This window comes from Callithrix jacchus, chromosome 2 (genome assembly GCF_049354715.1).
Source record: "Callithrix jacchus isolate 240 chromosome 2, calJac240_pri, whole genome shotgun sequence".
Classification (NCBI taxonomy): Eukaryota; Metazoa; Chordata; class Mammalia; order Primates; family Cebidae; genus Callithrix; species Callithrix jacchus.
Window position 1 is genome coordinate 100,826,552 of NC_133503.1, and position 23,351 is coordinate 100,849,902.

At 38.8% G+C, this 23,351-nt stretch overlaps 1 protein-coding gene and 1 long non-coding RNA gene across 10 annotated transcripts in view; one reads left to right on the plus strand and one right to left on the minus strand.

The window, feature by feature from the left end:
- The window catches only part of LOC118151432 (uncharacterized), a 51,386-nt gene extending 31,992 nt beyond the window's left edge, over positions 1 to 19,394 (plus strand). Inside the window, exons 3-4 of the long non-coding RNA XR_004739742.3 lie at positions 6,403 to 6,537; positions 16,402 to 19,394. This is a non-coding gene — a long non-coding RNA (uncharacterized LOC118151432). The remainder of the gene's footprint in view (positions 1 to 6,402; positions 6,538 to 16,401) is intronic.
- Positions 1 to 23,351, minus strand: part of FER (FER tyrosine kinase) — a 530,899-nt gene that overhangs the window by 12,761 nt on the left and 494,787 nt on the right. For all 9 annotated transcript variants that reach the window (XR_013532179.1, XM_078365065.1, XM_078365066.1 and 6 more), the window contains one exon: positions 3,385 to 3,539. Coding sequence is in view for 8 of the 9 variants with exons in the window: in XM_078365065.1 (XP_078221191.1) it covers positions 3,385 to 3,539 (155 nt within the window). In the remaining variant the exon portion in view is untranslated. The remainder of the gene's footprint in view (positions 1 to 3,384; positions 3,540 to 23,351) is intronic.

Here is a 23,351-nt window from a genome sequence, read left to right on the forward strand (position 1 = left end):
GGGTAATGATAGGTCCTTTAGTATTGCTTGATTTTTTTTTAAAGCCAAATACACAAAAACAATGACACTAATGATAAAGTAGTGACAACAGGTTTAATTTTATGCCACACTCCCTGCTTTTCTTGAGACAGGTTCTTGCTCTGTTGCCCAGGCTGGCGTGTAGTGGCATGATCATGGCTCTATGGCCCTAAGCCAGTTTCAGAGAGACTCCTTGGACTGGAGGTTTCTTTCACCTACCCTGACCCCATACTACATGGGAGATTTGAGAGTGTTTCACCTATTCTGAGGCAAGAGTGAAGAAAGAAGTATAGGATTGGGTACAGTGGCTCATGCCTATGATCCCAGCACTTGGGGAGACCAAAGCAGGTGCATCATTTGAGGTTAGCAGTTTGAGACCAGCCTGACCAACATGGTGAAACCCCACCTCTACCAAAAAATACAAATATTAGCCAGGCATCGTGGCGCACACCTGTAATCCCAGCTACAGAAGGCTAAGGCATGAGAATTGCTTGAACCCAGGCGGTGGAAGCTGCTGTGAGCTGAGATCACACCACTATACTCCAGCCTGGGCAACAGAGAGAGACCCTGTCTCAAAAAAAAAAAAAAAAAGTGTACCCACAGTAATAAGGACTTTCAAAAGATATTTATATTTTCTCTTATTAAAAAAAGCTAAGATTGGCTAGGTGCGGTGGCTTATACTTGTAATCCCAGCTCTCTGGGAGGTTGAGGTGGGTGGATCATCTGAGGTCAGGAGTTCAAGGCCAGCCTGACCAATATGGTGAAACCCCATCTCTACTAAAAATACAAAAATTAGCTGGGCGTGGTGGCATGCACCTGTAGTGCCAGCTACTGGGGAGGCTGAGACAGGAGAATTGCTTGTAACTGGAAAGCAGAGGTTGCAGTGAGCCTAGATCATACTGCTGCACTCCAGCCTGGGCAACGGAGTGAAACTCTGTCTCAAAGAAAAAAAAAACATGCTAGGATTTAGAGCCAATCTTCAGTAATTTTGGTCTGTGGGAACTAAACTTCTCTGGGTTGCTATGAGAAGGCTTGTAGAGTCTTTCAGGAACTGTCTCATCGGATTGGGTAATAAATACTACAAACATGTCCTCTATCAAAATCTCTCCTTCCTTGTCATATTAAGTTGTTCTGTGCTTTACAAAATTTACTAAAGGCTGCTAAAAAGTCCCTCACTGTTGATCAAAGAAAGATCTTTAGAGATCTTTGATCTCTGAAGTGGCTCATGCCTGCAGTCCCAGCTGCTCCAGAGGCTGATGTGGGAGGATTGTTTGAGCCCTGGAGGTTGAGGCTGCAGTGAGTCATAATCATGCCACTGCACTCCAGCCTGGGTGACAAAGTAAGATCCTGTTTCAATTAAAAAATACCTTTAGATTTGTCCTTATTACTTAAAATGCTTTAGGTTTGGCTGTTAATGTATCCAGAGTTAGAACTTTAATTTGTAAATACAGCACTTTAGTGAGCTTGAAATTAAAAAAATACAATGTGATCAAGAGGCAGAATTTAACTTGGCAAAAGTGTTTTTAACAGTAAGAGGAGTTACTGTTAAAACAGTAAGACTTACTCTATATAACATAGCGAATCTGGCAAACAGAATTAAGAGCAAAATCTAGAGAACTGGATTTTACTGGTAAGACTTAAGCACTCCCTTAGTGCTTAAAAATGTTTTGTCATCTAACAAAAACCTTTGTGTAAATATGAGTATTATAATCTATCTTTTATATAGATATAAAGATATCTTTTATATAGATATACTACCTTATATATAAGGTATATATATAAGTATATATAGTATATCTATACTAAGATATACTACCTTAGTAATATAATCCGACCCTAGAGTTAATAGCAGTCACCCCAGAGAGGAATCACTATGGAAAATAGTAGGCCTGCTATTTTCTCTGGATTCTAAGGCATAGTGGAACTGACTTGCAATCACTAAAAACTCATAAGAACCTTACTTGTTGACACACTGGAAAACAAACTAAGGGTGAGGGTTAGTATCTACGGTAGCTGTGTCAGCCCCAGCCAGCTTCTAAACCAATGACATTAGTGGTTCCTCAAAAAGTTAAAATTACCATATGACTTCTAGTATAAACCCAGAATAATTGAAAACTGCCCAAACATACAAAAATGGATAAATAGTTGTATATTCATACAATGGAATATTATTCAGTCCTAAAAAGGAATGAAGTACTGATACATGATACAACATAGATGAACCAAAAATCTTAAGCTAAGTGAAAGAAGCCAGACATAAGATATCACATACCATATAATTCCATTTAAATGAAATACCCAGAATAGGTAAATCCATAGAAATAAAAGGCAGATTGGTGGCTACTAGGGGGTAAGGGGATGGAAGAATTGGGGGAAAATGCTGATTGGAGAAAGGGTTTTATTTTGGAATGAGGAAAATGTTTTGAAATTAGATAGAGGTACTAATTATACAACATTGTCAATTGTACTGAATGCCAATGATTATTCACTGTAAAATTAATTTTATGGTATGTGAATTTCACCTCAATTTTTTAAAAAAGCTTTCTCCAATTTAGGAATTAAGGCATTTATAAATGCTTTACAAATTAGTTCCCATAATGAGGTAATTTTTCATTTTAAATCAACAAAGAATCATTTTATATTTTGATTCAAAACATACCATACCCCATTCACCAATCCATGGCTCATATGCTGCTTCCCTTAATGAAAATATAATTTCTAATTTCACTTGAAGCACACTCTTTTTTGTCTTAAATTCTTGAGTTGTCATCCATGTTCTTATGGCCCATTTCATCCCAACCACAGATAGTACAAGTTATATTTATTTCCAATTACAATTACACATAAAAATTCAAGTGAAAAAAATCCCTGCTGCTTTAATATGTAATTCCCATCTCCTTTTTGCTCAAGATTTATATCAGTTCCAGAGACTGAGATGCTAAGAAACCATATCAATTTCAGAGTGAAAAAGTAAAGAAGTGATTGACTTAATATTTTAGGAACCTAGCATTAGATGAGGTTATTGGACCAATTACAAGACAGTCAAAACAAATGGTCCAGAGCCACAGCAACACTTACTCTGTGTATAATCTATTAAAAAGTCATTTTTTGGTATAAAAAATCTTCTCAGATGGATAGTCATATTTAAAAGTACTTATATCTACCTTTTTTAATATAGCAATGTTACATATGGAAATCTGATCAATAATTTTAACAAATTAAAAGGTATAAAACTTACTCATTTGTGTTGATCCTCAAATCATTCTAATTTGTGTTCTGTGCTACCCCTTGTAATTATTGCGTGTGAATGTTTTGTGCTGAGGCAGTTCATTTTCACCACCAAGAAAAAATGTGGTCTATTCTTACCATAATTAAGAGCTTCTGGTGCTGTCCATTTAATGGGAATCTGCTTTAAGCCAGAAGATGAATACACTCCACCATCCTCTTGACGAGACATTCCAAAGTCACCTATTTTCAGAACATTATTTACACCCACCAGGCAGTTTCTTGCAGCAAGATCCCTAGGTTACAGTAAGACATAGAAAACGCCTATTAAAACAAATCGAAAGCCACTTTCACATTTATGATTTCCACACTTTGCATTTTTACATTTGCAATGTATTTATACTGAGGTTAAGAATGCTTGTGATTATTTACCAGTCCTCCTCATCTTTTCTGTCATAGGTAAAAAAACATGCATGAGAACATATGCATATGGAATAGGCCACATGCTAGTTTCCAGGTACCACATATATTTTCATTTAAATAGAAAAACACCGATTCTAGCTTTAAAAGAGAAAGTCACAGAGGAGAGGCTAAACAAACTTGGCATTATTTCTCCTTTGGCTTTCCTAGAACAGCACTTTCAACAGAACTTTCTGTGATGACGGAATGTTCTTATCTGTGCTGTCCAATAAAGTAGCCATCTGCCACATGTGCTGCCGGACACCTGCAACGTGGCTAGTGCGACCAAGAAACTGAATTTTTCAATTTATATACTTTTAGTTAATTACATTTAAATAGCTGTATGTGCCTAGTAGATGATACTGAGTAGACTCTGATACACTATTGTCAGGGCTTCCCAAAGGTTGGAAGGTGGCTGAGGTACTAGAGAGGTTGGCAACTCTCTTTCTACTGCATCTGGCCCTGTCTCTCTCTCTACCACCTCATCTTTCCAGTCATCCTGTCATTTACTGTATCCCAGCCATAGTGGGCTTCTTTTTGTCCTCAAATGCAGTATGAGTGAGTTCCCTAAATGAGGCAAGCTTATTTGCACTGTATACCCTTTGCACTTAGCTGTTCCCCTTCGCCTCCAGTATTCTTCCAGTTTTGCATAGCTGGCTTCTCTTCATTCATTCATAGCCCCAATAGTCTCTTCAGAGAGTTCTTTCCTGACCACTCTTATCTGCCAAAGTCTAATTCTGGTGGGGAGGACATTCAACAACCAAATTCATATACAGCGTTCCCTTGGGATCCATGATTGATTCCATGATCCCCCTCAGACACCAAAATCCAAGGATGCTCAAAACCCTGATATAAAACGGTGTAGATTTGCATAAGCACAGACTCCTGTATACTTTAAATCATCTCTAGATTACTTATAATGCATAATACATTGTAAATGATATGTAACAGTTGTTATATTTAGGGAATAATCACAAGGAAGTCTGTATATGTTCAGTACAGACACAACTATCCATTAAGAAAAAAACTCTATCTCTGGATGGTTGAATCCACAGATGAGGAACTTACAGATACAGAGAGTCATATATAAAAATAGTAACATATAACCAAGCAGAGCTTGTTCTAGTAACACAAAGTTGATTTAACACTTTAAAAGTAATTGATGTTATTTACTAGAGTAACAGAATGTAGGAAGAAAAAACCTGATAATTCCAATTGATACAGAAAAAGCATCAGACAAAAATTCAAACCCATTCATGATAAAATTCAACACCCTACAAATATTATGGAATTTATTTAACCTGACAAAGGGCTTATACAAAAAATTAAATCCCTAACATCACACACCTAATGGTGAAAGGCTAAATTGTTTTCTATTGAGGTCAAAGCAAGGATACCTGTTTTCACCTCTTCTAGTCAGAGGGATCTCTTAGAAATAGTTTTACTTCTTTTCTGATATCTGCCTCTCAATTTTTGTTTTCTCTTATGTCTTTTTCAATTTGAAAATCTGATGTTTTTTACATAGAAAATCTTTGGGAATGTTTATAAGTTTATAACAAGAACTAGAATTAATGAATTTTACATGGCTGCAAAAATACACAAAAAAGTATTCTTGTAAGCAGCAAAAAATTGGAAAACAAATTCCATTTACAGTAGTACCATAAAGCAAATACCTGAAAATAAATCTAACAAAAGATAAGTTCTTTACACTTCAAACTACAAAACTTGACTGGAAAAAATCATAAATATGTGAATAAGTGGAGAGATATTTCACATTCATGAAGTAGGAAACTCCTCAGTATCATTAATATCACAATTCTTCCCAAATTAATATATAGATTTAATGCACTTACAACCAAAAATTCTGGCAGATGTATTGTAGAACTAGATAAATGGATTCTAAAATGTATATGGAAATGAAGCATTCTATAATAATCAAAGTAATTTTAAGAAAGGTGTACAAAGTTGTAGGACTTATCTAACCTGATTTCAAATCCTAATAGAAAGCCGCAGTTCTCAATATGGTTTAGTATTGGTAAAAATGTTTATAGCTCAATTGAATAGAACAGAGAGAGGATCTAGAAATAGACCACATATGTATAGTCAACTAATTTTTTTTTGGTAGAGGTATAATGGCACTGTAGCACACATCTCCTAACTCTAGTCAGTGGACCAAATGCCATCACCCTTGGTCAGAATGAATTTTTAGTCACGGCAACACTTTAGTCATGTATAGGATTTCATTGCTAGTACTTTCTTCAGAGTAATATCTATGTTTTATAGCTACATACACTTCTGTTGTCATAACTATCTTCATTGCACCACCAGTTAACAGATTTGTCCTCTGAAATGAGGATTGTATTTCTATGAGAGGCCAATCTAAAACTAATTTAGAGATATCTCAATTCAGTGTAAATAAAATTTCAATAACATTTACAGAAAATGCTACTTCCTTCAGGCTGCACTGAGTTCAAGTGAGTGGAAATGGGATCTTTTAGAGATACTCTATGAATTACATAAAACCTTAGGCCTTTAGGCCATAAACATGCACTGCACAGTCAGTTTGCCAAATATTTTAGTAAGTATTAAAGGAGATAGAAGAAAGGATATGGTGTCTAAGAAACTGACAATCTAATTTGGAAGATAAATCAATCATATACCTTTCTTCTTCCTTTTCTCTCTATTCTCTTCTTTATTAAGCCTACTATTGCCCAGTCCTGAGTCACACTTTGGGAGACACAATAGTGCTCCTGGCCTCTTCATAGATGAAACTGCTAGAGAATAATCAGCATGAGCCTCTGTGTTACAGACTGCAAATCCTATAGGAATTCGGAGGTAAGAAATCTCAAAATAGGCTGGCGTTGTCATTCACTTGATGTATCAGAGATAGCTATATCTCACCATAGGCAGAGGGATATAACAGCAAGTGCTACTCACTGCCAAAAGGAGATGAAAATGTTCCACTTATGTCGGCCAAAAAATCTTATTTGAAGATTCAAACTTCTGAGTGTATACCAGAGGTACAAGTCATACATAACATGAGACACGCTAATTAGGGATCAAATAAGAACAGAGCAATTAAGGAACTCCAATGCCAGTGGGCAATGGAGATGAGTAAATTTTCTTCACTGTCCAGAAAGCACAATGGTGCACGTCTTGTTCTGTGGCAATGCTCACTCTTACAGCAAATCCTACAGTAAGCCAGGAAAAATAATGAGGCTGAGCCAGAGTTCTCCTTTGCAATGCTGTTTTGCCCCAAACATTATTTACTACTTGCTGCTATGATTCTACAAAGTCAGGATTTATTCCTCATGTAAAAACGAGTTAGAAAAATATATATTTTTTATATGAAAACTATTCCCAGTGGGTGTGGATAATATTGAGCCACAAATAACTACTAGCACTTACGAGAAGAAAACCTCTTTAAGGCCCTGGAGTTTCCTCATTCTGGTTGAAACATGGCATAAAACCAACAACCCAGTGAGTGGGGAATAAATGAAACATACTTCATTTGCTCTACTATATTCTGATAAAAAGGGGAGAATTATCTTATACAAAATTTAGCTACAAGCATATTTGGGGGGATATTACCATAGTTAAAAGCACCAACTTTTAAAAATATATGACTCACATAATTTTCCAATAATTGTTATATCACTTATACACAGATATATGTTCATTAAAAATTTAAACACAAAAGAATGTGACCAAATGTTTCCCATCATCAGACCTTGCCAATTTCATGATTCATTGTTATAAATTGAGATAGCCTTATTATATACACTTGTATCACATGTATATATTTATTCACACACCTGACTTTAATTGTACATTGCTTGTTCTGACATTTATTCTATTTTATATCTTTCGGAAAATGTTAATTTCCTCCATACAGACCAAGGGTATTGCTTGGTAGATTTATTTACTTTTTTATTGTTGACAATTATTGAGTATATATTTCCATTGCTTCTTTCTCCTATTCTTAGTTGACATATAATAATTGAACATATTTATGAGACAGTGATATTTTGATATGTATATACAATATGTAACAATCGAATCAGGGTAATTAGCATATCCATCATTTCAAATGTTTATTGTTTGTGTCATGAACACTGAAATCTTCCCTTCTAGCTTCTGGAATAAATTAACCATATTCATTCTACGCTGCTGCAGAACACCAGAACTCTTTTCATCCAGCTATAATTTTGGTATCTACTAACCAAATATTTTTTCATCCTCCCCACCTCTCTATCCTTCCCAGTCTCTTTTTTTTTTTTCACTTTTTTTTAGAGTTTATTAGCTTTTCTTTTAATGTAAACATAAGAAATAAAAGCCACATAAACTGTAGCACTGTTTTCTTTTTTTTTTTTTAATTTTTTATTGGATTATAGGTTTTGGGGTACATGAGCAGAGCATGCAAGACAGTTGCGTAGGTACACACATGGCAGTGTGCTTTGCTTTTCTTCTCCCCTTCACCCACATTTGGCATTTCTCCCCAGGCTATCCCTCCCCACCTCCCCCTCCCACTGGCCCTCCCCTTTTCCCCCCAATAGACCCCAGTGTTTAGTACTCCCCTTTCTGTGTCCATGTGTTCTCATTTTTCATCACCCACCTATGAGTGAGAATATGTGGTGTTTCATTTTCTGTTCTTGTGTCAGTTTGCTGAGGATGACGTTCTCCAGATTCATCCATGTCCCTACAAACGACACGAACTCATCATTTCTTATTGCTGCATAATATTCCATGGTGTATATGTGCCACATTTTTCCAATCCAGTCTATTATCAATGGGCATTTGGGTTGATTCCAGGTCTTTGCTATTGTAAACAGTGCTGCAATGAACATTCGTGTACATGTGTCCTTATAGTAGAATGATTTATAGTCTTTTGGATATATACCCAGTAATGGGATTGCTGGGTCAAATGGAATTTCTATTTCTAAGGCCTTGAGGAATCGCCACACTGTCTTCCCCAATGGTTGAACTAATTTACACTCCCACCAACAGTGTAAAAGTGTTCCTTTTTCTCCACATCCTCTCCAGCATCTGTTGTCTCCAGATTTTTTAATGATCGCCATTCTAACTGGCGTGAGATGGTATCTCAATGTGGTTTTGATTTGCATCTCTCTGATGACCAGTGACGATGAGCATTTTTTCATATGATTGTTGGCCTCATATATGTCTTCTTTCGTAAAGTGTCTGTTCATATCCTTTGCCCACTTTTGAATGGGCTTGTTTGTTTTTTTCCTGTAAATCTGTTTGAGTTCTTTGTAAATTCTGGATATCAGCCCTTTGTCAGATGGGTAGACTGCAAAAATTTTTTCCCATTCTGTTGGTTGCCGATCCACTCTAGTGACTGTTTCTTTTGCCGTGCAGAAGCTGTGGAGTTTGATTAGGTCCCATTTGTCTATTTTGGCTTTTGTTGCCAATGCTTTTGGTGTTTTGTTCATGAAGTCCTTGCCTACTCCTATGTCCTGGATAGTTTTGCCTAGATTTCCTTCTAGGGTTTTTATGGTGCCAGGTCTTATGTTTAAGTCTTTAATCCATCTGGAGTTAATTTTAGTGTAAGGTGTCAGGAAGGGGTCCAGTTTCTGCTTTCTGCACATGGCTAGCCAGTTTTCCCAACACCATTTGTTAAACATGGAATCCTTGCCCCATTGCTTGTTTTTGTCAGGTTTATCAAAGATTGTATAGTTGTATGTATGTTGTGTTGCCTCCGGTGCCTCTGTTTTGTTCCATTGGTCTATATCTCTGTTTTGGTACCAGTACCATGCTGTTTTGATTACTGTAGCCTTGTAGTATAGTTTGAAATCCGGTAGTGTGATGCCCCCCGCTGTGTTCTTTTTGCTTAGAATTGACTTGGCTATGCGGGCTCTCTTTTGGTTCCATATGAAGTTCATGGTGGTTTTTTCCAGTTCTGTGAAGAAAGTCAATGGTAGCTTGATGGGGATAGCGTTGATTCTGTAAATTACTTTGGGCAGTATAGCCATTTTCACGATATTAATTCTTCCTAACCATGAACATGGAATGTTTCTCCATCTGTTTGTGTCCTCTCTGATTTCGTTGAGCAGTGGTTTGTAGTTCTCCTTGAAGAGGTCCCTTACGTTCCTTGTGAGTTGTATTCCAAGGTATTTTATTCTTTTTGTAGCAATTGCGAATGGCAGTTCGCTCTTGATTTGGCTTTCTTTAAATCTGTTATTGGTGTAGACGAATGCTTGTGATTTTTGCACATTGATTTTATATCCTGAGACTTTGCTGAAGTTGTTTATTAGTTTCAGGAGTTTTTGGGCTGAGGCAATGGGGTCTTCTAGGTATACTATCATGTCGTCTGCAAATAGAGACAATTTGGCTTCCACCTTTCCTATTTGAATACCCTTTATTTCTCTTTCTTGCCTGATTGCTCTGAATTCTGAGTTCTAACTTGATTGCACTATGGTCTGAGAGGCTGTTTGTTATGATTTCAGTTGTTTTGCATTTGTTGAGCAGTGCTTTTCTTCCAATTATGTGGTCAATTTTAGAGTAGGTGTGATGTGGTGCTGAGAAGAATGTGTATTCTGTGGATTTGGGGTGGAGAGTTCTGTAAATGTCCACCAGGTTTGCTTGCTCCAGGTCTGAGTTCAAGCCCTGGATATCCTTGCTGATTTTCTGTCTGGTTGATCTGTCTAGTATTGACAGTGGAGTGTTAAAGTCTCCCACTATTATTGTGTGGGAGTCTAAGTCCTTTTGTAAGTCATTAAGAACTTGCCTTATGTATCTGGGTGCTCCTGTGTTGGGTCCATATATGTTTAGGATCGTTAGCTCTTCTTGTTGTATCGATCCTTTTACCATTATGTAATGGCCTTCTTTGTCTCTTTTGATCTTTGTTGCTTTAAAGTCTATTTTATCAGAGATGAGAATTGCAACTCCTGCTTTTTTTTGCTTTCCATTAGCTTGGTAAATCTTCCTCCATCCCTTTATTTTGAGCCTTTGTGTATCCTTGCATGTGAGATGGGTTTCCTGGATACAGCACACTGATGGGTTTTGGCTTTTTATCCAATTTGCCAGTCTGTGTCTTTTGATTGGTGCATTTAGTCCATTTACATTTAGGGTTAATATTGTTATGTGTGAATTTGATACTGCCATTTTGATGCTAAGTGGCTGTTTTGCCTGTTAGTTGATGTAGATTCTTCATTATGTTGCAGCTCTTTAGCATTCAGTGTGATTTTGGAATGGCTGGTACTGATTGATCCTTTCTATGTGTAGTGCCTCTTTTAGGAGCTCTTGTAAAGCAGGCCTGGTGGTGACAAAATCTCTGAGTACTTGCTTGTTCGCAAAGGATTTTATTCTTCCTTCACTTCTGAAGCTCAGTTTGGCTGGATATGAAATTCTGGGTTGAAAGTTCTTTTCTTTAAGAATGTTGAATATTGGCCCCCACTCTCTTCTGGCTTGTAGTGTTTCTGCCGAGAGATCTGCTGTGAGTCTGATGGGCTTCCCTTTGTGGGTGACCCGACCTTTCTCTCTGGCTGCCCTTAGTATTCTCTCCTTTATTTCAACCCTGTTGAATCTGACGATTATGTGCCTTGGGGTTGCTCTTCTTGCAGAATATCTTTGTGGTGTTCTCTGTATTTCCTGCAATTGAGTGTTGGCTTGTCTTGCTAGGTGGGGGAAATTTTCCTGGATGATGTCCTGAAGAGTATTTTCCAGCTTGGATTCATTCTCTTCGTCCCCTTCTGGTACACCTATCAAACGTAGGTTAGGTCTTTTCACATAGTCCCACATTTCTTGGAGACTTTGTTCATTCCTTTTTTGCGCTTTTTTTTCTGATCTTGGTTTCTCGTTTTATTTCATTGAGTTGGTCTTCGACTTCAGATATTCTTTCTTCTGCTTGGTCAATTCGGCTATTGAAACTTGTGCATGCTTCGCGAAGTTCTCGTATTGTGTTTTTCAGCTCCTTTAATTCATTCATATTCCTCTCTAAGGTATCCATTCTTGTTATCATTTCCTCGAATCTTTTTTCAAATCTTTTTTCAAGGTTCTTAGTTTCTTTGCATTGATTTAATACATGATCTTTTAGCTCACAAAAGTTTCTCATTATCCATCTTCTGAAGTCTAATTCCGTCATTTCGTCACAGTCATTCTCCGTCCAGCTTTGCTCCCTTGCTGGTGAGGAGTTTTGGTCCTTTCTAGGAGGCGAGGTGTTCTGGTTTTGGGTGTTTTCCTCGTTTTTGCGCTGGTTTCTTCCCATCTTTGTGGATTTGTCCGCTGGTTGTCTGCGTAGTTGCTGACTTTTCGTTTGGGTCTCTGAGTGGACACCCAGAATGTTGATGATGAAGTATTTCTGTTGCTTGGTTTTCTTTCTACCAGTCTAGCCCCTTCGCTGTACAACTGCTGAGGTCCGCTCCAGACCCTGCTTGTCTGGGGTGCACCTCTAGTAGCTGTGGCACAGCGAGGGATGCTACCAGTTTCTTTTTCTGCTCTCTTTGTCCCAGGATGATGCCTGCCTAATGTCAGTCTTTTGGATATAGAGGGGTCAGGGAGCTGCTTGAGGAGACAGTTTGTACTTTATAGGGGTTTAATTGCTGAGCTGTGCACTCTGTTGTTCATTCAGGGCTGTTAGGCTGCTATGTTTTATTCTGCTGCAACAGAGCTCATTAAAAAACCCTTTTTTTTTTTTTTTTTTCCTCAAATGCTCTGTGTTGAGGGGTTTGGGCTTTATTTTTGGATGTCCGATCAGGTGTCCTGCCCAGCTAGGACGCAGACTAGCCACTGTTTGGCTGTCGAGGCTCCGCCCTGCTGTTGTGTGATTCGCGCTGTTCCTGCCGGCTCTGCTGTGGTCTCCGCCACGCCCTGTGGCGGAGTCTCTTTGTTGTAGCGTGTTGCCTCAGCAACGGCAGGCTGCGTCAGCAGTGGGCGTGTATCTCAGTAGGGACGGGTTGCCTCGGCAACGGCTGGCTGCGTCAGCAATGGGCGTGTATCTCAGTTGGGGCGGGTTGCCTCGGCAACGGTTGGCTGCGTCAGCAGTGGGTGTGTATCTCAGTTGGGGCGGGTTGCCTCGGTAGTGGTGGACACCCCTCCCCCACAGAGCGTCTTGGACCGTCTGCTCGGGATAGTTTGAAATCGCGGTTTTGTTCGTCCCACTGGGTATCCCAATCCCTGCAATCCCCTGGGCTGGCCTACTGTCCAAGTCTCGTTCAGTCTCAAGTCCAGCCCTCTCAAGTCTCAGGTTGCCGGTTCAACAGGGCACCCGGACAAGCGCGCCCTGTGGGGATTGCTGGGTAGGGCCGGCCGCCGCCGCCCCGGCTGCCGGCTTTGCCAGGCAGACCTACTGCCTGGCGTCCCGTGTCTTTTTTATACTTGGGAGTTTTCCCGTTCTGTGGGCAACAAAGATCAGTCTGAAAATGCCGCTCTGACTCACCGTTTGCGGATTCAACGAGAAGAGCTCCAATCCTGGGTTGTTCTCACAGCGCCATCTTGAGTCCTCCCCCACTTCCCAGTCTCTTGTACCTTACAATTCTACTCTCTAACTCCAGGGGCTCAATTTTTTTTTTTTTTTAGCTCCCACATGAGTGAGAACATGCAGTATTTATCTTTCTGTACCTGACTTATTTTGCTTAACATAATGTACTCCAGGCTCATCCATGTTGTTGTAAATGACAGGATTTCATTCTTTTTTTTTTTAAGCAGGTAAACAGTATTCCATTGTGTATATATAAACATTTTCTTTGTCTGCTAATGGACATTTAGGTTGATTCCTTATCTTAGCTATTGTGAACAGTGCTTTAATAAACATAGGTATCCCTTTGATATACTGAGTTTCTTTCCATGACAGCATATTTTTTTTTGTTGTTTTTTTTTTTCTTTTTGAGATGGAATCTCACTCTGTCACCCAAGCTGGAGTGCAGTGGCATGATCTTGGCTCATTGCAACCTCCAGTTCCCAGGTTCATGTGATTCTCTCACCTTGGCCTCCTGAAGTGCTGTAATTACAGGTGTGAGCCACTGCACTTGGCATTTGTCTTTTGATGATAGCCATTCTAACTGTGGTGAGATGATGTCTCATTGTGGTTTTGACTTGCATTTCCTTATGATTAGTGTTGAGCTGTTTGAGTTCCTTGGATATTCTGGATTTTAGTCCCTTGTCAGATGAACAGTTTGCAAATATTTTCTCACATTCTATAGGTTGTCTCTTCACTATACTGATTGTTTCCTTTCCTGTGCAGAAACTTTTTAATAGTCCCATTTGTCTTTTTGCCTTAGTTGCCTACGCTGTTCAAGTCTTAGCCATAAAACCTTTGCTTAGACCGATATCCTGAAGCATTTCTAGTATGTTTTCTCAAGTAGTTTTATAGTTTCAGGTCTTATTTTAAGTCTTTAATCAATTTTCATATGTGGTAAATGCACCAACTTTTCAATATTATATCACTTATTAGGTCTTGGAGGTTTGGAAACTCATTTATTTTTTTTGTCTTTCGAGGCGGAGTTTTGCTCTTGTTGCCTAAGCTGGAGTGCAATGGCACAACCTCGGCTCACTGCAACTTCTGCCTCCCAGGTTCAGGAGGTTCTGCCTCAGCCTCCCGAGTAGCTGGGATTACAGTCACCTGCCACTGCCCCTGGCTAATTTTTTGTATTTTTAGTAGAGACAGGGTTTCACTATATTAGTCAAGCTGGTCTCAAACTCCTGACCTCAGGTGATCCGCCCACCTCGCCTCCCAAAGTGCTGAGATTACAGGCATGAGCCATTGCGCCTTGCCAGAAATTTACTTATTCTTAGCTTTAGTTTTCTCATTTGTGAAATGGGGATAATAATGTGTACCTACTACATGAGGTGAATGAAAATATGTAAACCACTTAGAGTAGTCAGTGTTCAATAAGATGTTAGTCACACTCAGATATAAAACTGTTTGTTTATCATAGGAAGACTTGAATTTAGCCTCAGAAACAATGCGTTAGGAAAGCTGTGCCTCTTTACCCTTTCTAATTAAACTATTTGACAATTTTGTGTTCATATAAATATAAAAGCCACTCAGTTTAGTTCTTCTAAAACCAACTTAAGTAGTATTTACTATATGCCAGGTACTACCAGAAGCACTTTTCATATGTTAAGTCACTCAGAAATTACTGTAGTTATGATCTGCATTCCTACAGATGATAAAACTGAAGCCCAGGAAGTTAATCAACTTGCTCAAGGTCACAAAGCCAGTAAGTAAAGGAAAGTAGAAACTGAATCCCAACACTGAAGCTCCAGAGTCTGTAAATTTAGCATCTACTATAATACTTTTCAATATAGCATATCATTCTCTTTCAGGATGTAATCAAACAACATATACCTTCATCCATGGCCAATGGCCATAACTTCTGAATTTTAAATAAGAGCCAAAATTGGTGACCTTTAGGAAAGGAAGTGACACTTCAAACTCCCTCCCTGCCCCCTTAAAAAAACAACAGAACAAATAGCCTATGTAATACACATATAAACATCTTGTTTTCTAATGAAAAGCCAAATGTCACCAACTGCTTTGAAACAATATATGACTGTCCTGATGGAAGGAGAGTAAGACTGACTGTTTCTTGCAAAATTTTGCATACAGTAACAGAGGTGGAACCATAAACAGTCTCTTAGAACATACCAGGAAACTGAGGTTGGGTAAGGTGGGGTGTCTGGCAACAAAGGTGCTACGTTGAGCCCTTTAAAAAAAAAAGGCAACACCATAGCCGCTATTTAGCTGAAAATGATGGGATCAGAGATTGACCAAAAAATAAATGGCTAGCCAGCTTCTTCTGTGAGTCAGATGTTGCTTATTCCTATTTCAGAATCTTATATTTCCTTTGAACAAAATATGTAAATATGAAATCTCTCTACATTCCTCATTTTCAGTGGCACTGCTGACTTCACTCTCAGTTTTCCATTCATTATATTGTTCCTCATCTCTTCTCTTCCCTTTGCAACCTCCTCTGCCAGACTGCTTACCTGTCTGGTAAGTTCTGTGCCCATTATTAATGGGGCACTTATTTCTAAAAGAGTCTCCAAAGAAAGCCTGCAGCTGCTAAACTGTGAAAATTAGTCCCACTGTTAAAGTGTGTCTGTTCTCTTTCTTTGAAAAATTGTTCCAGTTTCACACACTTCTGGGAGGACGAAAACAAAAGTCCTGCCTCTTTGAATGCAGTTATCAACCGATGTAGAGTGACAGCATAATTTGTGCTTTTTGTTCAGGGTTGGTTCAATGTCCTATAGATATTTACAGTGAGAGCAAATGACTGATTATTCTTGAAGGATCTTTCCTGCTACCTGTCAGTTCACGCAGAATACATAGTATTTGAGTCTTCTCTTTTACTTAAAGCCTCTGTTAAAATGCAAATATGTTACTTGTGGGGAGGGAGGTACATGTTATTATATCACTTACTCATATTTTAGCATAAATTATTTGAACAGATAATTGAACAGACTTCAAAGTCTTAAGGGATTAGGAGGACAGGGCTGATGATATGTTCTGGCAGTGGGAAAAAATAAGGGAAAATTGAATAGTAGAGCAAACTGGTTGAGCAGAGCAGGCTTGGGTAAGGCCTGAAGTAGGCTTTGAAGGAAAAGTCCATTTGGGCACTGGGTGAATTTTGAAGAATAAGGACTGGGTGGGAGCAGCAATGCAGATATAACTTACAGAAAATTTGTATTTTGCTAAGCCCTAAAGTATTTATTCTATATCTGGTTATTTCTTCTCAATAGCAGAGGGAGATCCCACTGGAGGCTTGGATGCCTCAACCACTGAGTCCGTTTACTATACTGGAGTAAGGTTCCTCTCTACGGAGAAACAGAGGCCTGCGGTGATTCCCTTTAATGAGGTTGCTGCCTGATGGCTGGGACACAAAACAACCAAGTTGTTGCCTGACAAGATGACTGAATGGGAACCACTTATGAAAAATACTGTAAGTCATCTGGCTTTCCTTATAATGGCCATGCTCAGCACAGAGAAGTATTTGCTTTGTGTCTCATTTCCTTGGGTGACTTCCCTATAAGAGAATTCTGGTTGGACATGTACAAGTGCAAATTCCACATATTCTTTTCTTTAAGCTTAGAAATCATATTCCTAGATAGTTAAAGAAAGGGAACTCATACTAAATATGAATGTTGAAGATAACTTGGAACCAAATACATAGTGATAAAGCTTGTCTTAAATTTACCCCCTAAAACCCAAGGGGACCTTTCTTTGCATTTAATTACTGTGATTAATCTGGATGGTTTATAGTTTATGAAATGGCTGCAAAATTTGTATAATCAGATATAAATCTCTCTCAATGTTTTCTGCTCCCTATCACCTGTGGACCACATTGTGAAGTGAGATACCAAATCTCCAGAGACTACCTCTGGGCACAAATTTTAAATCGGTAATGATCTATTGTGAAACCTCTTAATAAAGATTCTGGACTAGAGCAACTTGGTGGGGGTACAGATTAAAAACATTTAAGTAAATGTTTTAATCTTTTCAGTTCACGAAAACATCAAATATCACTGGGTAATTTAATAACAAAATTGAGCTTTGTCTTAAGCAAACAAATTAAAGGCCATTAGCTGTCCAAGGTTACAATAAAATGCACTGCAGGGACTTGGCTCAGAAGTTAGCCTCAGTATTGATGGTGAGAGCCTCTACTCCTAAAAACCTTCTGAAATATCCACCCACTCCCATTCTGAGACTATGAAGTACAAACAGAAGCTACTTGCCTGAATGGCAAATAACATAACATAAAATGTTATACTTGGATGCAATAAGTTACTCTGAGCAACAGACAGAAAAAAGTGACAAAACCCCTCCTTATTGAATAGCCATCATGATAATAGTTATCATTTATTGAGTGCCTTATATGTACCAGATACTATTTGAAATGTCTTTTATATAACCTATGCTCTTTCAGTACTCAACTTCATGCATACTAAGCTGTACACTAAACACTTCCACAGATTTTTTTGCATAAGCAATGATGCAAACATTTGCATTGTTGGAAGTTCTGGACTAGGGATTATAAGAGTTCTCACCTGGTGTTTTCTTTAATAAGCTGTATAAGCTTATATATTACACATTTTCCTGGACCTTGGAAATGAGAGCACCAGTTCTTGATTTCTTGAGCATGAGGGCTACTGAGTAATGTCAAACAATTTTATGATTCCTTTGCACTGCACATCAATCCTGATGTCACGTTTTATAATGGCTGACAGCAAAAATACAACATGATGAAAAGCTACTAAGAATGACAATGTTTTGAAGTGAATTTATACTAACCACAACAGTAAAAGGATATTGCATATAGATAGATATATGCAAGACATTTTTCTGCATCAGATGATGCTTGATGCACACTTGGAACACTTGCAATAATTTGGAGGAACTAGGGGTCCATGGTGCACCAGCTGGTGGCCAGTATACAACCCTTTCAATTCTAACATTTATACTCCAGGTTAAAGGTATTGTCTTCCTGAAACTAGCCAGATGAATCTAGCCTCACAGAGGTGGTGGATGGTCCTGGCAAAGAGCTTTCCATGTTGTCAGTACAACAGTGGGTGTCAGCTAACAAATGCAAGTCACATTCAAAGGGTTAAGTTAGAAGAGTTCCACTACCCAGGAGCTCAGCTATCACAATGCAGGTATCCCCTCACTTGCCTTTGCTAAATAACTGTGGGTTACAACCAAGAAATCATACTTCCCAACCCTATAAAAATATTGGTAATCATTGGAAGACACCTGTTATGTATCAGGCACAATGCTAGGAACTTAACCTATTATCCCTAATCCTAACAATCACACTCAGAGACATAGATGTCTTTATATATGGATACAGAAACAGGCTCAAAAATTAAATAGCCTGCCCAAGATCACATAGCTCGTAAGTGGCTGAGTATGGGATCTGTCTTGCTCCAAAGCCCTGGTTCTTTGTTTTCCACAGTGTTGAGTGTTCTTTTGGTTTCTTTGAAATAGTATTCATTTTATCTTGATACAGTTATACTCTTTAATCCCTGAGTAGGTTTCTGCCATTTTGTTCCTGAGAACTGTTTTCTTTTCCATTTAAGTTTAGTGAAATAAAGCCCCTGACTTGGTGCTTAGGCTATGGAATATATTGGAAGGACTAAAACAGGCATTATTTTTTCTACTCTATTTTCTATAAGAGCATATAACAATTCCTCCGTAATTTGTTATGGTTTATAATTTCATGAAGTGATATAGTCACACTAAGACCTAAATTATGATATAAAAGGCACATAAAGGTAGAGAGCAACTGTGTAATCTGTGATGCACAAGGTGCTATAAGGAGCCTCAGGATCATTTAAATTTTTATAGTCTGCAAAATGTTCAGCTACTAATGAACAAATACACTCAATTACAGTAGAATGCACCTAGATTTAGATGCTGAATGATCTGCAGTGATTAACTCTTTGTAGTATTTTCTTCAATAATGGGCTGTGTCCCCGAAATTCTCCCAACCAGACAGAGCTACATGGTCAGCTTGCACATTTACCACTGGTTTGGGAATGTTTAACTGACTCCTAGGCCACACTCCTGAGTGGCAGATGGCAAATTCCTCATCTGACATATCATCACAAAAAGCATTTTTAGAATAGTTTTGGTCCCTGTATACAAAGGGGAAACATATTTATTGTAGCACCAGTATTCCGTTAATGGAAAACAGTTTTCAATATTTATAGAAATTCAAAAGATGCAATGATTTTCTTTTATGTATCTCAACAGTTCTTTCCTTGCTTCCCATTTACATTCTTTTAAAATGAAATTTTCATTATTCCCATTTCAATTTCTAATGTTGCTTTCTATGTTTATGAAGTAATATTCCAGGTAACTTTATAATAAATTTCTCTTCAGTCCTATGATTGCTTGCAATATACAAAACTGAAATAGGAGAGTCAAAGTTATGAATACAGGTCTATTTTACAATAACTCATTTTTATCTTGAAACAAAGATCTCAAATTCAATTTCTTTTCTGTCTCCATATATATTCTTTCCATCGTTAGGAAAGGTTTATCTTTGTTCAATTTTAATCTGGATTATGTTTGATAAGACTTTATTTTTATGGTATTAAGAGTTGATTTCATATGCATACCTACTTTTCTTATAGCTCCACAAGATAAAGGTTTTAAAAAATATTTACCTAAAATAGTCACTAAATGTCTTTTTATGATTAGTTGTTACTCATATTGTGATTCATTGATGTAATCCACAAAAAATCTGGATTGTGCATTCATGAAGGATCACTTGTCTGAGCAAATATTAACTTTGCATATACATGTGTCCTTTTGGTCTCTTAATGAAATTTGCTTTTACTAACTTGCAGACCACAGTTACATAAAAGTGTCTGAAAGACTCCAGGTAGACAAAATAATTTATATAAATGTAAAACTTATCATGACTGAAAGGTTTAGTAGAATTTTGGCAAATTTATAGCAATTTCCAAATCACAAGAAGAAGGTGACAGCTGCTTAACAGCATTCAGCAACAGTGTACAGTAGTAGTAGAGGCAAGTGGGTATCCTGGTATCTTGGTGAAATTCAGTGTGAAAGAATTACCTGTGTAAGAACTAGGAAACAGGATTTTAAAATTCTATGAAATATCAAATGGTCATTTTAGTGTTATTAAGTAGTAGGCGTTTTAGATTATTCAAAATATTTTTATACATGCCATTTATGATAAATAATATCTCGAAGAATACAAATGAAGAGGTATGGGGAAGGGGCCTCCATGCCCTCTCTGGATATGCCATCCTCTAGAACCTCCCTCATCGTTAGCCATCAGGAAGTTCTGGAAACCCTGTCTTTTTGTGTTTTTTTTTTTTTCATGGATGCTTCAACACACAGGCATAATGGATTAAACCACTGGTAACCAATTTGTCTTCAGCCCACCTCTCCTCCTCAGAATTTGGGGGATGGAGACAAAAGTCCAACCCTCCACTCATGCCTTGATCTTTCTAGTGACCAGCCCCCATTCTGAAGCTACTTAGGGGTTGCCAGCTATCAGTCAGTCAACTCATTAGCATGTAAAAAGACATCATTTCTGCCAGGAAAAAGGGACAAAGACCAAATATATGTATCACAATATCAGAGTCCACTCCCAGTCTTCTAAAGGAATCTGTTATATCCAAAGGATATATAACCTAAAAGATACTAGGGCATTACTAGAACTCATTTAGTCATTAATGCTATAATTTGTCCAGTCCATCATATTGTATGAATACGTCTCCCAGAGTGCGGTCACTCAGGTTTTCAGGCTTCTAAAGCAGGAGTGATCTCAGCAAAGATACAGGTTCACTCTTTCAGGAATTTGGTATAATTAAGCTAAGAGATAATGTCATCATCTCTTGCTCTGAGCCTCTTTTAAGGTAATATAATACTGGTTTTCTCTCATATAACCCCTTTGTTCATTTCTTTACCCTCAGCTACTATTTTTCTTTCTGTTCATTCATACCAAAACTTTTCCACCTTTGGAAGGGACATTAGGTTTGGCTACCCTGCTTGTCTGGACGATAGCAAACAATCCTAGTCTAGCAAGTATCTCCCCCTCAGACCACTCCCATTCAGATAGACAGGGTAAGGTTACACTGGAGCAGAACTAGCAAGATATTTTTATATCAGGCAGTATAGTTGCACTCATTGTTAACTCCAATTTTGCTAGACAGGATGCCCTCTGGAATTCTGACGTAAGGTTTAGGAAGTGTAGTTACAGTCAGATCCAAGATGGCTGAATAGGAACAGCTCTGGAATGCAGTTCCCAGGAAGAACGCAGAGGATGAGTGATCACTGCATTTCCAAAGGAATTTTTACTGCCCACAGACCAGGAGATTCCCGGGCAGAAAAGTGCCACGAGTCTCCAGCATGGCTGTTTGAGCTGGTGCAGTGGGTCTCTGCACAAAAACTCACACAAATCTGGGCGCTGTTTCAACTGGTGCCTGAAATGCCTGGGAGAAAGAGTCGCCCATTCAACTGAAAAAGAGGAGCCTGAAACAGGGAGCCAGGTGATCTTGCTCAGTGGGTCCCACCCCCCACAAAGACCAGCAATCTGAAATGCTCTGGACTGAGTTTCACAGCAAGCACAGCTGGACCTGGGATGGTCCAGTACTTGGTGGGGAAGGGCATCTGCCACTACCGAGGCAGTCCACTACTACCGAGACAGTCCACCATTACTGAGGCAGACCGCCATTACTAAGGCAGTCCTAACTATACCTCTATAAACAAAACTCCAAGGAATTTCACACAGCAGGTGGGCAGAGCCCATGGCAGCCCAGCAATGCCTCTGCTGGCAGACTGTGACTAGGCTACCCCCTCACTGGGCATGGCATCTCTGAAAAAAGGCAGCAGTATGTCAGGAACTTCTTATAAATAAAGCCCCACCTTCCCAGGACAGAGCACCTGGGAGAAAAAGGCGGTTATGAGCTCTGCTGAAGCAGACTTAAATGTACCTGCCCAGCAGTTCTGAATGGAACAACAGAGTTCACAGCTCAGCACTTGAGCTCCTCTAAGGGACAGACTGCCTCCTCAAGCAGCTCCCTGACCCCCATATATCCAAAGAGACACCTCATAAAGAACAGCTCAGACTTACATCTGGCGGGTATCCTTCAGGGGCAAAGATAACAGAAGACAAAACTGGCAGCAACCCTTACTGCTCTGCAGCTGTTGCAGGTGATCCCTAGGCAAGCAGGGTCTGGAGTGGACCTGCAGCAGTCCTCCAGCAGAGGGGCCTGACTGTTAGAAGGAAAACTAAAAAACAAAGAAATAACTTCATCATCCACAAAAAGCATGTCCACTCAGAGACCCCATCTGAAAGTCACCAGCTACAAAGAACACAGGTAAATAAATCCACAAAGATAGGAAGAAACCAGCACAAAAGGATGAAAACACCCAAAACCAGAACGCCGGTCCTCATCCAAGGGGTCACAATTCCTCACCAGCAAGGGAACAAGGCTGGACAGAGAATGAGTCTGATGAATTGACAGAAACAGGCTTCAGAAAGTGGGTAATAACAAACTTCTCTGAGCTAAAAGAACATGTTCTAACCTATACAAGCACCAATGCAAAGAAACTAAGAACCTTGAGAAAAGGTTTGATGAAATGCTAAGTAGAATAAACAGCTTAGAAAAGAATATAAATGAATTGATGGAGCTGAAAAACACAACATGAGAACTTCTTGAAACATACACAAATTTCAGTAGACAAATCGACCAAGCAGAAGAAGGGATATCAGATACTGAAGATCAACTCAATGAAATAAAACGAGAAGGCAAGATTGAAGAAAAAAGAATGAAAATGAACAAAGCCTCCAAGAAATACAGGATTACGTGAAAAGACCTAATCTATGTTTGATAGGTGTACTTGAATGTCATGGAGAGAATGAATCCAACTGGAAAACACTCCTCAGGATACTATCCAGGAAAACTTCCCCAACCTAGCAAGGGAGGCCAATATTCAAGTCCAGGAAATACAGAGAACACTACAAATATATTCCTCAAGAAAAGCAACCCCAAGGCACATAATCGTCAGATTCATCAGGGTTGAAATGAAGGAGAAAATGCTAAGGGCAGCCAGAGAGAAAGGTTGGGTTACCCACAAAGGGAAGCCCATCAGACTCACAGCAGATCTCTCAGCAGAAACTCTACAAGCCAGAAGAGAGTGGGGGCCAATGTTC